We start from the raw sequence: 15,674 nt of genomic DNA on the forward strand, positions 1-15,674 counted from the left end.
TTACAACACTCTGATATAAAAAAAAAAAAAAAGCCAGGCCCGGGTTTCTTTTTCCAGGTTCGAGTTTTTTATGCACCCATAGGATAAACCATATCCAATGTTTTTAATATCCGGTTTCGGATATTTATTTCATATCCGGTTTTTTTCATCATAATTTCAATAGCTTTTTAAGTCAGAAAATCTTTTTTAGCCCAAAACATGTACTAAGTAATGGGCCAAACCGTTAGCCCAAACCCGTTCTCAATACCAGCAGCCCAAAAAGAACATTATCCTCTTTAACATTATCTCTTCAACACAAAACCCACTCGCAGGAGCTCGAGCTTTCTCCAATGGCGTCTATTCTCTCTCTACCCTCATCCTCCTCATTTCTCACCCAACATTCTTCCAATTTCAAGGTACTTTCCTCCTTATTCTCTGTATTTTACTCTTAAATTTCAATATGTTAGACATAATTCTGATCAATTTATTTGAAAAGATAAAAGATGAAAACAGAATGTAATAAAGTAAAGATTTAAATAATGTGTTTAGTTTAAATGTTTAGCATGATTGTTTTGGTGAATTTTTAAGGTTTTTGATGGTTAAGAGTATGTATGCACTCCATGTGTTTGTTGAAATGTTTGTTTGAGTCAGAAAACTTGGACTAGTTTAAATCTTTAGCTTTATCGGTTAGATTTATTTAATTATTTAAATTGCATATGACTTGGGTTAGGATTAGTTTGTCTGTTATGTATTCAGTTTTAGTTGTCGAGCTGTTTTGAGTTTACAATAACAAAAGAGTTGAAACCGAGAGTTCGCATAAAAATCATTTTCCTTGTGTTTATGTTTATTGATTCTCGAGATTGATTTCCAACACAATTTCATGTGTTACAACCAGGGTAATGTGAGAAATCTCAAATCCAGCATTTGTCAATTCCCTACAATCCCGAATTACAAGAACAAAAATGGAGTTCAACCGCGGAAACTGTTGGTTGTTGCTGCTCAGATTCAGTCAGCTGTAGTGAGTTCCAATGTTCGGTTTCGCCTTGACAATTTGGGCCCTCAACCGGGCTCCAGAAAAAATGCCAAGAGAAAGGGTAGGGGGCACGCTGCGGGTCAAGGTGGGAGTTGTGGGTTTGGGATGAGGGGGCAGAAGTCGAGGTCTGGGCCTGGTGTTCGTAAGGGGTTTGAGGGTGGTCAGATGCCGCTTTACCGGCGGCTTCCTAAGTTGAGGGGTATTGCTGGAGGTAATTAATAATATCTTGTTGTTTAGTGTTTTAAAGTGATTCTTTTAATGGATTTTTGAGGTTTGATGGTTAGAGTTATGCACACCTAAGTGTTTGATGAAATGTTTGGGTGGGACTTGGGAGTTGGTTATTGTGGTCTGGATTTAGTTGAATTTGGGGCTAGAGGTGCACAAACCAGGTTTTTTTTTTTCTCAAACCAGATCAGGTTGGGTCAACTTAGTCAAATCCGGTTTTTGAAAAGGGGGGGGGGGGGGGTATGGATCGGCTCAGTTCAGGTTTGACTGGTTCCAAACTGGTTTTAAAATATAGGTTCCCAACCCGATTACAACCGCGGTTAGGGTCAGTTCCAGTCAAACCGGTTTCAATATCGGTTCCGGCTTGGTTTAAAAAAGCACGCCTAGGCGCAAGGCGACCTAAGGCGCAAACCAAATCGATTTGTGTGATATAAGGCGCAGGGTGTACAAAAGGCGCAGGTGAGGCGCGCTTTTTAGGCTAAAATTTGACCTGAGGCGCAGGTGAGGCGCGCACCTTTTGTACATGGAGTGTTTCTGTGCAGCCGAGTGTTGTACGATAGGCTTTTTATGCTGCACATTTCTGTTTTTTTCATTTTAAAACATATTTACAGCTTAATTTTAGCTAAATCAAAGGTAGGGGATGCTAAAAACCTTTGGGATGTATAAAATAATTTATATAATCACTTTGCGCCTTGTGTACGAAAAGCTCACCGCTTTTGCGCTTTGCGCCTCGGTTTTAGACCTCGTCGCTTTTGTGCGCTTCCCGCTTTTTTAAACCAAGGGTTCCAGTTCTGAGCTATCAACCGGTTGCGGTTCCCTAACCATTTTTTTTTGTTCCATTAAGGTTAATCACTTAATCATAAGTATCTGTTCCATTTTGAGTCGGTTCTAGTTAAGCCAGTTTCAATATCGGGTCCGGTTCCTGAACCAGTTTTTTTATTCCGCTGGGGCTATTCATAAGTTGTGTTCCACTGAATTAAGGTATGCATGCTGGGCTATCGAAATATGTTCCGGTGAATTTGAAAGACATAGAAGCTGCTGGATTTCAAGAGGGTGAAGAGGTTTCACTCGAGTCGCTAAAAGAGAAGGGGTTGATCAATCCGTCAGGAAGAGAAAGGAGACTTCCTCTCAAGGTACAAAATCATGTAACGCAATAACAAGTATTTACACGCGCATGGCTAAAATTTTATTACATGGCCATACACGGTCACATACAGGCTCAAATGCTTAGGTGGTCTAACTTTAGGTTGAAAGAACAAATTTGCTAACCCTCCTTGGTTACTAAACAATGCCAAAAGACCATATTTGCCACCAATGATTTAAAGAGGCTTTGGGTGCCATTATTTTTTAGTTTTTTTTTCTTGATAAAATAAATTTATACTTGATTTTTGACCGATATTTAAGATGCTTCTTTTTTTTTTCTTTCTTTGATTTTTTAAATAAAAATGCATCTTTGTATATTTATAGTCCTTAATTCTCTGTCATACATAACTTTTACATTTTTTATATTTGTATACGCATATATTTGTCTATCAGCAGTTGTTACTAAAAATGTAGTTATTCTGCTTTAAATGATAGAAAGTTTCATGATACCAAAAGGGTTATGAGAACTAAACTGACTAAAACAAGTATCTTTATAATTACTTTTAGTCATTAATAATTGTTCTTTAAAAAACTGAGATTTTTCTGTAAACTAATTTATCACAAATTCAAAATTCATACTAAAAAACTGAATACTAACATCGGTTTGGTCTCTAAAGCGAGTTCAAGTTCAGAACTTCAATCTCGTTCGATTTATATTTCGGTTTAAAATATAATCCATACTATCTCATTGTTTAAAATGCAACAAATTCAGACAACTTTTTGTTTATTTTCAGATTCTCGGTGACGGTGAAGTGAGTGTAAAGTTGAATTTCAAGGCCCGCGCCTTTTCTGCACAAGCTAAGGAGAAGCTTGAAGCTGCAGGTTGTTCATTGACCGTGTTGCCAGGCCGAAAGAAATGGGTCAAACCATCAGTCGCCAAGAATCTGGCCCGTGCTGATGAATATTTTGCCAAGAAACGAGCGGCTGCAGCTGCTAATGAGTCACCTGAACCTTCTTCTACTGCTTAGAAAGCCACACAAGTGAATCAATTCTGTATTGTTTTTGTAAACTTGAAAATAGATGTAAAGCAACACTAAGTTGTATTATGTTTGTCTGGAATCTATTCATTTTTTGTTAATGTTGTTCATAATATAAGGAAGAAACAAAGGACCTCCAAGGTGGATGATCGGTTATGTACCCGGGCCAAGGTTGGTGAAGGGTTGACCCCTATTCGTCAAGTCCAGAGCTCGCAGCTCTGGACTGGATCGTTGACTTAGGTTTCCGATCGTAATTGCATTGCAGCACTGCAGTACCCAGCCATGAAAAAGTCTTCCGGCTCAGATACTGACATCTAACGCCTCGCTTATCGCAAAGAGAGACATATTAACCGGTGGTTAGTACCTTAGACCAATGGATACTGCCTTGCGCCCAACGCCTCCACAGATCAAATGGGAGTGAAATACTGCCATACCCAGGCATGAAAGGGGGTTAAGGGCACTGGCATGGGGCGACGAGAGTGGGGCGGAGGGTAAAAGGTGAAACCATTTTGTCTTTTTTTTTTTTTTTTTTTTTTTGACAAATCACATTCAAACACTTACCGCTCATTTTTTTTATTTAATTTTTATGATAAACCATTACGTACATTTAGACCATGCATAGTGGAGGCGCCCAGGTCTCCACGTCACCCTTCACCATCGCCAAACCATTATGGGGCAAAGCTGGGGGCGGCGCCAAGGGGCTTTCCGCCATTGCAATGGCGGGCGTGAAGAGATGGGGTGCACCCCCAATCAACCAATCACATATTTTTTGAACTTTTTTTTTTATTTTTTATTTTTAGTTAAACCACTACACCCTTGTGAAATGGTGGATTAGTTTAAGTCCCACAGGATTAATCAAACCACAACTCAAGGAACGGCCAAAATATAACTTGGAAATGGATGGTTGCTTGACTTTGCCTGTTATAGGAGGTCATGTTGTCTCAACAACCAGACAGGTGGGTTTGACGAAAGATGACAGCAACATGTTCTCGGTTTCCTCAATGAAAAAAGTGCTCATACAGTCGGGCATACAAGCGCCTCACATCGGTTTCCCTGTTTGTTATGGAATGGAACACTTGGGTTCCAAAGAAAGTCAGTATTTTAGTATGGAAAGCAGAGATGGATCGTATCCCGACATTAACAGCCTTAAGTAGAAGAAATATGAAGGTTGGCTATGTGGCTTGCAGATTATGCGGCGAGTATGATGAAAGAACCGTTCACTTGTTCACCTCGTGCTACTTGGCCTCAGTTGTTTGGCACCATGTTAACGCATGGTGTGGTATTTCGCCATTTTTGCATTTACGGTTTGGGACCATAGTCACAGGAAACGCTAAAAGCCCCGTAAACCGCGTACCAGATCGTTTGTACCGAATCGCGATACAAAAACGTCCCAATCACCTCTGGTATGCGTACTATATATAAATAACAAAGATACTTGAGGTATTTACATGATCATGTACTATATATAAATAACAAAAATACAAAAAGAAATATTCATTGTGATATAATCAGTTCAAACTTAATTTTCAAAAGATATTAAAAATATTGAAAAGTTTTGAGGGGACCTCACTTATTGTGCTCATCAATTTCAGTTATGAATGTTGCTTGCATTTCAAAACACCTAATCACATGGGAATAATTTACCATAGACGTCGGTATTTATTTCGGAAAATATATAAAAAAATTTACTTAAACTAAAATTTAATTCTTTCAATAAATCATAATTTCTTAAGTTTGGATCGCCGTGAGTAATATTATAAAAAATTGAGACTAATTCGTGAATAATTTTCCAAAGTCGAGTTCGGCTCAAACTCATTTATTATACATTGAATATTTATTTATTTATATATATACATATATAATTCGCTTTTAAGTATTTACAATAATAATTTAATTTAAAATATAATATGTATTATTTGCTTATTTGTATCGTAATTATATGTGTTACGTAACGTAACATATGTATATTAGAGATAGTGTTAGAGGTGTACAAATCGGTTTTTTTCAAGAACCGGTTTCAGTTATTAACCGAACCTGTTTTTTCTACCTAAAACGAAAACCCGTTTTTTTTATAACCGATTTCGGTTACTAACCGGTTTTTCAAGTCCAAAATAATAACCGGTGTAACCGGTTATGACCGGTTTTTAACCGGTTTTTCCCAAAAAACCGGTTTTTTCTGGTTTTAACCAGTTTTTTTAAAACCAGTTTCGGTTATTAACCGGTTTTTCAGATCAAGAGTAGTAACCGGTCATAAACCGGCGGTTCGGTTATAAAACCGGTCCGGTTATAAAAAAAAAAACGGTTTCGGTTTTTTTCCCGGTTTCGGTTCTAAAACCGGTTTTTTTTTACACCTCTAGATAGTGTGATAAATAAAGCTTGTGGAGCCTTGTTTGTGGCTCTAATTCCCAAATGTTGAGACCCGTGCTCTATTGGGGATTATCGGCCAATATCTTTGGTAGGTATAGTTGCATAAAATTGTGGCCAAGGCTCTTTTGCATCGGTTAAAGTCGGTAATGGGGGAAGTGATTGATCCGATCCAGTTGACATTTATTGTAGGTAGACATATCCTTGATGGACCGCCTCTAATTGTGAATGAAGTGGCGAATTAGGCAATAAAGATTAAAAGAAACAACATGATTTTTAAAGTGGATTTTGAAAAGACATATGACTCGTTGAACTGGAAAAGTCTTCTCTTGGTCATGACACACATGGAATTTCCACTCGTATGGAAAAATTGGATTCTTGGTATCCTTTTCTCTTGTAAGGTGTCGGTTCTTGTAAACGGCTCCCCCACAAGTGAGTTCGAGCTTAATCGGAGCCTTAGATAAGGCGACCTAATATTCCCGTTTTTTTTTCTTGCTAGCAATAGAAATCCTTAACAAATTGGTGACCAAAGCTGTCGAAATTGACCTATTTAATAGGGTACAACTCCCCAATAATGGGTTTGCATTAACCCATTTATTTTATGCAGATGACGCAATCTTCTTGGGCAAGTGGAATAGACTTAATTTTCTAAACCTGTGCAAAATCCTTATAATATTTTCTCTACACACAGGCCTCAAATTGAACCTAAGGAAGAGTTGTGTTTATGGGGTTAGGTTAGCGGAACAGGAGGTGGCGAATATGGCATCATTATTCCATTGTAAAGTAGGTTCAGTGACATTTATTTATCTCGGGGTACCGATTGGGGAAAATATGAAAAACATTGGATTTTGGAAGCCTATGATTGATAAGTTTTAAGAGAAACTAACATCCTAGAAAGCACGTACATTATCATTCGTCGGGAGGTTAGTATTGGTGAAAGTGGTTTTGGGAAGTCTTCCCAATTACTAACTTTCGATCTTTGGAGCACCCAACAAGGTATTAAAAAATTGGAAGGAATTAAAAGAAGGTTGTTGTGAGGTAGAGGTGGACTCAATAATAAGATAAAGTGGATAGCGTGTGAGCGGGTTCTTGCAAAAAAAAAGGATAATGGCAGGCTGGGGGTTGGAAGTGTAACGCCCAGCTTTTTCGTACTTTCCATATTTAGAAACCGTCGCTTGTATTTCTATTTTTGGAAGGCTTGTATTCTTGTATTCGTCTTTTCGTTGTAATCGTTGTAAAATCCGAGACTTGGATCATAATAAAATTCGTATTTTTCTTCATATTCATGTTATACACATCCCATACATGTTCATACGTTCGAATTTGTTAATCATGTGACACTTTATTCACAACTTATGCGAAATACGATAAACATGCAAACATGTGACATATGTGCTTAATTTATGCGATTTCGATGTCAAATCTCGACAAACATACGTCCTTATACTTGTTTATACTTGCCTTTATGTTCTAATTTCATTACATACCTTAGCATGTGACAATTTATGCTTAAACCACCTAAAATACACTTAAAACATGCTTACATAAAAGAACAAGGACTAAACATAACAAAAATCAAACAAACACACGACCTGGCTGGGCTCGTGGCCCGCGAAGACTCCATCTGGGCGAGTCGCACCCCGCGACGGACTCAGATCCGCAGAAAACACAGCTGGTTACGGGATTGGCCAAAATGTGTGGTTTTATTGGTTTGTTTTTGTGTTTCTTGCATTAATTAAGCACCAACCAACTAACCTAATGACTGCCTATAAAAGCCAACTCATTTCCACACTTCATCCACTTTACAAACTCACAAATTCACTCTCAAATCACTCCTAAATCAGCTGAAATCAATAGCAAAAGACAGAAGATAATCAGATTCGTATCTAGTCACTAAAGTGAGCATAACTTCTTCATTTTCAACATTTTTCATTGATTCTTCTTCCTAATCACTTTGAACAACCTTAGGTATATTTCCACAGGTTTTCCATGGAAAACCAAGGCCTAGAACATCACCAAAACAGGCTTCAAAGTGAAGAAAACTTTCTGTTTTGATTTAAACACTTGTTAAACTATTTAAACTTGAGGTTTCTCATACACATTCCTATATCCTTATGCTCATAATCAAATATATGGTTAATTGGGCTTAAAAACAAGGTTGTGACATGTAAAATTAGAGGTTTAAACCTCATACACATTCTGTTTTGTTAGGGTTTTAACCCACAAGTGATGAACAAGCTTGAAGCTTGAAGTTTGTGTGATTATAAGGTTAGCTTGGGCTATCATACTTGAAAATCCACACATCACTTGATGATTTCTTAGATTAGTTGTAGTTATTTCATTCTTATTTGTATGTTCATGACCCTCCTTGTTGTCTATGACAACATGTGTAGTGGTGGACACCAAAGAGGTTCCTAAATGGAAGGCTTGTCTTTCCTACCTCATACATGACTTATGTGAAATACAAAAGAGGTTCCTAAATAGAGTATTCATCCTCCTACCTCATGCCTGTGCTTGACTTATATGACAATATGATATCTATATAATACATATATATTACCTAAGTGACCAAACCTTTGATGATAACCTAGTGGTTATTTGTCAAGGTGTTAAGTTACATCATCTAAAACCATGATACTTGTTACGATTCTAATGGGCATTATTGACCCATGAAAACATTCTAACTTTTTTGAGTTTCATAGTGTCAAGAACAAGTATTATGTGTGCTAGGTGATTACTTTCTCATATGTATACTTTCATGTAATTTGAACTCCGAATCTTTAATCTTCCATTAACTCCCCAAACTCACACACCTATGTTTTTTCGTGTAGAAGGACACGGTGTTCCACTCTAATCAACCAACAAACACTCATGGGATATCAAGTGGAAAGCTTGCAAAACCGTGAGTATACTCGATCCCGTTTTACTTTTAACACTTTGGGTGCAACATGTATGCTATACAAATCACACGACACTTAAACTATTTTAATCTCTATCCATGCTTTACATGAAACGATATGATGCTTGTTAGATTTGTATGCTATGTAAACTATTTGTGTTGATATATGCTCATTAACTTTGCTAGCCTACCTTAACAATTATAGCGTTATAGGATTAACGCACCGCCCACGAAACTTGAGGTATTTATAAGTTAAACATGTTAACCTCCCATTATTCTTTGGGATAGGCAAAATTAACGCGTTGTATACTTGGGTTTGAACATATAGTACACCGTTTCAGCATATTAGTAACTTGCATATTATTGTTCATGTTGGATATGAGTTTGTGAAACTTTTTATTCTATATTATGCTATGTAACAAAACTTGTATACTCGCCAACTTTTGTTGATATATTTTAATACATGTTGCAGGTTGATAGACGAGATGATGATATGAGAAGAAACGCAATTTAGGTGGACCTAGATACACACCTAGATTAATTTATCATTTTCATGTTATATTTTGAAACAATGTTGTTTTTATTTGAATCTTTGTATGACAATGTAGTATTGCAATGAAATTTGAATTTAAATTATGTTTTCACATAGTGTTATGAAGTTTTGAGCAATTTGTTCGTCTCATCCCGATGTTTCCGCCATCGGTTGGGGTGTGACAGGAAGCATCAAAGAACTCAACATGGCACTATTGTGTAAAAGGCGGTGGAGGATGAAGCATAGTGAGAATCAGATTTGGGCTAATATAATTCAGGCTCTACATGGTTCAACAAAGTTTTATAAAGTCATCTAGGTCAAAAAAGGGTTGTCAGATGTATGGAGAAAAACCTACAGCATCGAGAAGGACTTCTTAACATGGGGACTGAATATAATGCATCTTTTTAGAGGAAAGTTGGGAAAAGGGAACAAAATGTTATTTTGGGGAGATAATTGGACTGGGTTGGGACCGCTCAGTGATGTGTTGCCAAACTTGTTCAAGATAGAATGCAATAAAAAAAGTGAAAGTAATCGATTATTGTGAAACAATAGGAGCTGAAACTGATTAGAAGTTTAGATGGAAAACACAACTCAATGCTATGGCGGAAGAGAATGAATACGCTCAACCGGTGACTACCACAAACCAGATGAAGATAACGGATCAAATTCTGAATTTTCTATCAAAGACATCAGGGTGACCATAACTCAGGGCGGAAACATCATGTTTGATAACTTATCCTTTGAATGGTTACACACGGCTCCACCAAAGATAAACCATTTCATCTGGAGAGCTAGGGAGAGAAAAACTAGTAAGGATGCATTAGCAAAAGAGAGGCATGCCCGTACCCGACCTAAATTGCTCCGTATGTCATAGTTTCACTGGAAAACGCATCTCACGTTTTAGTATTATACCCATCCGCAAAAGTAATCTGGTTCGAGATTAAGAGGTGGGTTGTCCTAGCCCCAAGTCGACGCATTGAAGGTGTGGACTCCCTATTAAAGTTCATAAATGTTAGGTTCACTATAAAAGAGAAAACGAAAGGTAGTGAGAACAATTATGTCTCCTTGTGGTGCATGTGGTTAAACCGGAATGACAAGACCTTCAATAATAAAAGTGTAACACTCTAACCCATGTTATTAATAATTTAATCATTTGGGTATTTAGGTCCTAGATTTTTTTTACACGTCTGGGTTAACCGACAACCCAGACGAACTGACATGATAGGTTAACGATTTATTACACCTAAATTACAATCGACAATAATAATGTTTTTAATACATAAAACTTTGTTACGCGTGATCATGCTTAAGCTTTCCCGAAAGAATGCTCCTGCGGAATTGGCGGTTTATGAGTGTTTGGTTTTTCGCGTGCTTGGTCATCCTTATGTTCGGTTCCTGCCTTAGAGAAAACCTGATGCGGGCCCAAGTGTGGAAGAGCGGGCTATTTTGTATTTGGAGGCCCAAGATCGTGTAACAAAAGGGGCTTCACTAAAATGGCTCTAACTTGGGCTACGAGGGTCCGTTTTGGGCGTGCGACCAGGCGAAACGAACGTGTGAACGAGCTCCATCTTGCTGCAAATGGCCTACAGTGGTTTGGGTCATCGTTCGGGCCAAAAAACGCTTATTTTTATTAGTTATTTGCATTTTTATGTTTTTTAAACTATTTTGGGCATTTTGTTTTAGGCCGTGTGTTTGGCCCGTTATCTTTTTTAGGCCCATTTCGAATTTCAGTTTCTATTTATATGTCCCTCTAGTAATATGAATGGGCAGACATAAATTTTGACATAATTGATTTTTCACTTCAAATTCCGTGCCTTTTGGGTGGAATCTTGGGGGTTGGGGAAGAACAAACGGGTATTCTTTGAATCAACGTGTTTGATCTTTGTTTCCGTATCACGCGCTACATCAGTTGGTATCAGAGCCGAATTCCTGGCTCAAAATGCCTCCGAGGAGAAACAACAACAGGCCTCTCGATGAAGTGTATGAACGAGAGTTGGAGCAACGACTCATGGCGAGAGTGGATCAACGGTTGGATCAGGTGGTTGATCAGTTGACTGACCGAATGGCCGACTTGATTAATCGTAGGAGGCAGGGACCCAATGACGGGTTTGGTTCTGATTTCAGTAACCCATTTGGTGATGGTTCGACTTCTGAAGACGAACAGGAAGGGCGACCAAGGGGTGAACGTGGAGGGGGTAACAGGCGTTGGGATTCTGGGATAAGGATTGATATTCCAGAATTTGATGGGTCTAGTTTGAATCCGGAGGGGTTCATCGATTGGTTGGCTACCGTGGAGGAAGTGTTTGAGTACAAGGAGATGCCTGAAAATAAGCGGGTGGCTGATCGCTACCAGGTTACATGGTAGGGCCTCTGCGCGGTGGCAACAATTGAAGTTAACACGGAATAGGCTCGGAAAGTAAAGGATCGTGACATGGACCAAGATGAAGAAGTGCTTGCGGTCCAACTTTTTGCCTCATAATTTTCAATGGTTGATGTACCAACGTCTGCAAAATTTAAAACAGGGGGCTAATTCGGTTGATGATTATACCACAGAGTTTTACCAGTTGATTGTTAGGAATAATATTCAAGAACCGGAGGAACAACTTGTTTCTCGGTATATTGGGGGTCTGAGGGTTCAAATCATGGAGTCTGTGAATCTTTTTGACCCGTTAACCATTCCAGAGGCACACCAACGGGCGTTGGCCTTTGAGAAGCAAAACCGTCGGGTATGCGGTTCATTTACCCCTGCTGGAGGAAACGTTGGGCCGGGCAGTGGGGCACCTTGTGGCGGGCCTAGTCATTAAAGGCCGGGGGTTAACAATACCGGGCCTACTTCTAAGGGGGCTAGTAGTAGTGGTCCGAGATGTTTCAATTGTGGTGAAACGGGCCATCGTCAAGCTGGGTGTAAGAGGGCTGGTAAGAGACACTTATTTGCTGAGTCTGAAGATGATCAGTATGAAGAGTATGAGAATAACCCAGTGTACGACGAATAAACTGAATATGAAGAAGAGGTTGTGACCGGTGATGTTGGGGTAAACTTGGTGGTCAGACGCTCTTGCTATACACCAAAGGCGGATGGGGATGACTGGCTGAAGCATAACATTTTCCACTCAACATGTACCATTTTGGTAAAGGTATGCACATTTGTTATTGATTCGGGAAGTTGTGATAATTTGATATCTGAAGAGGCGGTCCAGAAGTTGGCTTTGAAAACAGAAAGTCACCCCAAGCCTTGTAAGCTTCAATGGCTTAAAAAGGGTGGTGAAGTAACGGTATCTAAAAGAGCCCTTGTTTCTATTTCTATTGGGTCTACATACAAAGATGACGTTGTGTGTGATGTGGTTCATATGGACGCGTGTCACTTACTGTTGGGTAGACCTTGGGAGTATGAACGTAATATAGAGCATAACGGGCGGTCCAATACTTATAGCTTTCTGTTTGGTGGTGTGAAGATAACTCTTGTTCCTAGCAAGCCTAAGCAGTTAGCCACAAAACAGTCGGGTACTTTGTTGACCATCAGTCAGTTTCAAGATGAGTTGGAGGACACAGACAATGTTTTTATTTTGATAGGGAAGGCAGTGCCCGAGGAAGTCAAAATTCCTGATGCTATGGTTCCGTTGCTTGAGGAATTTTCTGATGTTTTTCCTGTTGAGTTGCCTGATGGATTACCACCTTTGCGTGACATCCAACATCATATTGATTTGGAGCCTGGGTCACAGTTACCCAATAGACCACATTACAGGATGAGCCCTGCTGAGCATGAAGAGTTGCGAAGACAGGTTGAGGAGTTGATTTCTAAGGGCCACGTTCGTGAAAGTATGAGCCCTTGTGCTGTTCCGGCTTTATTGACTCCAAAAAAAGATGGCACTTGGCATATGTGTGTTGACAGCCGAGCAATCAACAAGATTACTGTGAGGTACAGGTTTCCTATTCCTCGACTTGATGATTTGCTTGATCAAATTAGTGGTGCTACTATTTTTACGAAGTTAGATTTGAAGAGTGGTTATTACCAGATTCGTCTTAGACCGGGTGACGAGTGGAACACTGCCTTCAAGACTCGTGAAGGGTTGTATGAGTGGTTGGTGATGCCATTTGGTTTATCAAACGCACCTAGTACTTTTATGCGTGTGATGAATCAGTTGCTTAGACCTTTTATTGGGAAGTTCATGGTTGTGTATTTTGATGACATTCTCATATAGTGCTTCTTTCAGCGACCATGTTGTGCATGTGAGGCAGGTTTTGGCCTTACTTCGCAGGGACCGTTTTTATGCAGCCACCAAGAAGTGTGTGTTCATGACCCCTAAAGTGTTATTCTTGGGGTATGTTATTTCTGGTGATGGGATACAAGTTGATGAATCCAAGGTGGCGGCTGTTCAAAATTGGCCAACTCCTACTACCATTACTGAAGTTCGTAGTTTCCATGGGCTTGCTTCTTTTTACAGACGGTTTATTCCACACTTCAGTTCTATTATGGCCCCAGTGACAGATTGTATGAGGGGGAAGACGTTTGTATGGACAGATGAGGCAGAGTTGGCTTTTCAAGTTGTGAAAGAGAAGCTCACTACAGCACCAATTCTGGTATTGCCTGATTTTTCTCAAGTTTTTGAACTTCATATTGATGCCTCAAAGGTTGGAATTGGTGGGGTTCTTAGTCAGGGTGGTCGACCTGCTGCTTATTTTAGTGAGAAGTTAACTGGGCCTAAGTTGAGGTACAATACTTATGATCTAGAGTTTTATGCAGTGGTCCAAGCTGTAAAGCATTGGCGTCATTACTTGTTTCAAAAGGAGTTTGTTTTATTCACTGATCATGATTCCCTAAGGCATATTCGTACTCAAGACAAGGTATCTCATAAGCATGGGCGATGGTTGGCCTTTCTTGAGAAGTTTACTTTTGTAGTCAAACACAAGACTGGTGTTTCAAATAGGGTTGCTGATGCCTTAAGCAGGAGGAGTAATCTGCTTGTATCTATGAGGGTTGATGTGCCGGGTCTGGAGGTCATTCGTGAACAGTTAGCCATTGACCCTTATTTCTTAGTTATTTTGCAGGATGTGGAAACTGGGTAGAAGTCAGACTTTCTTTTGCATGATGGTTTTCTGTTCAAGGGGAATCAGCTATGTATTCCCGATTCTAGTCTTCGCTTACAGATTATTAAGGAGTTACATGGTGAAGGGCATGTTGGTCGTGACCGTACTTTACAGCTGGTTCAAGCTTCTTATTATTGGCCTACTATGAGGAAAGAGGTGGATCGTTATGTGAAGAGGTGCCGTATTTGTCAGGTTTCAAAGGGGACGGCTACCAATGCAGGTCTGTATATGCCTTTGCCAATTCCCTCACAGCCCTAGGTTGATATTAGTATGGATTTCGTGTTAGGGTTACCTCGTACTCAGAGAGGTAATGATTCCATCTTTGTTGTGGTCGATCGGTTTTCTAAGATGGTCCATTTTACTCCCTGCAAGAAGATGACTGATGCTGTTAATGTAGCCCAACTCTTTTTTCGTGATGTGTACCGTTTGCATGGGCTACCTTCTTCTATTGTGTCTGATCGGGATACCCGATTTCTAAGTCATTTTTGGCGTAGCTTGTGGAAGATGGTGAATACTCAACTTTAGTAGTGCTTATCACCCACAAACTGATGGGCAAACTGAAGTTGTTAATCAGTCACTTGGGAATTTGCTGAGGTGTTTGGTTGGTGATCATGTGAAGGAATGGGATCAAAAGTTATGCCAAGTTGAGTTTGCTCATAATCATGCTGTTAATCGGAGCACCAGATATAGCCCATTTCAGATAGTGTACTCATCTCAGCCCCGGGGACCACTTGATTTGATGTCTCTCCCTCTTTCTGGATCTGTTCTTAAGAAAGTTCAAGATTTTATGGAGGGCTTACATGAAGTTCATAATGCTGTGTATGATCATTTAACCCGAGCTAATCTGAAGTATAAGCAAGTTGCTGATCAGAAGCGTAGGCATGTTGAGTTCGAGGAAGGTGATTTTGTTTGGGCTGTTTTGATTAAAGATCGTTTTACAGTTGGGGAGTACAACAAGTTATCAGCAAAGAAGATTGGCCCAGTTGAAATCGTGGAGAAGATCAATCCGAATGCATATCGTCTGAAGCTGCCTAGTCACATTCGTTGTTCTGATGTGTTTATCGCGAAGCATCTGTTGCCTTATTATGGAGATTCTTCTGATGATGAACCTGTTGGTAATTCGAGAGCGAATTTTGTCTATCCAGGGGGGGAATGATGCGGGCCCAAGTGTGGAAGAGCGGGCTATTTTGTATTTGGAGGCCCAAGATCGTGTAACAAAAGGGGCTTCACTAAAATGGCTCTAACTTGGGCTACGGGGGTCCGTTTTGGGCGTGCGACCAAGCGAAACGAACGTGTGAACGAGCTCCATCTTGCTGCAAACGGCCTACGGCGGTTTGGGTCATTGTCCAGGCCAAAAAACGTTTATTTTTATTAGTTATTTGCATTTTTATGTTTTTTGAACTATTTTGGGCATTTTGTTTTAGGCCGTGTGTTTGG

At 39.6% G+C, this 15,674-nt stretch overlaps 1 protein-coding gene across 1 annotated transcript; it reads left to right on the forward strand.

Moving 5' to 3' along the window:
- Window positions 1–241: 241 nt before the first annotated feature.
- Window positions 242–3,470, forward strand: LOC110911364 (50S ribosomal protein L15, chloroplastic). The gene is made up of 4 exons (XM_022155973.2): window positions 242–395; window positions 875–1,223; window positions 2,219–2,370; window positions 3,115–3,470. The coding sequence occupies exons 1-4, from the start codon at window positions 330–332 to the stop codon at window positions 3,346–3,348; spliced, it is 801 nt and encodes a 266-aa protein (XP_022011665.1). The 5' UTR covers window positions 242–329; the 3' UTR covers window positions 3,349–3,470.
- The last annotated feature ends 12,204 nt before the right edge of the window (window positions 3,471–15,674 follow it).

The sequence above is a fragment of the Helianthus annuus genome, chromosome 15, assembly GCF_002127325.2.
Source record: "Helianthus annuus cultivar XRQ/B chromosome 15, HanXRQr2.0-SUNRISE, whole genome shotgun sequence".
NCBI classification, from domain to species: domain Eukaryota; kingdom Viridiplantae; phylum Streptophyta; class Magnoliopsida; order Asterales; family Asteraceae; genus Helianthus; species Helianthus annuus.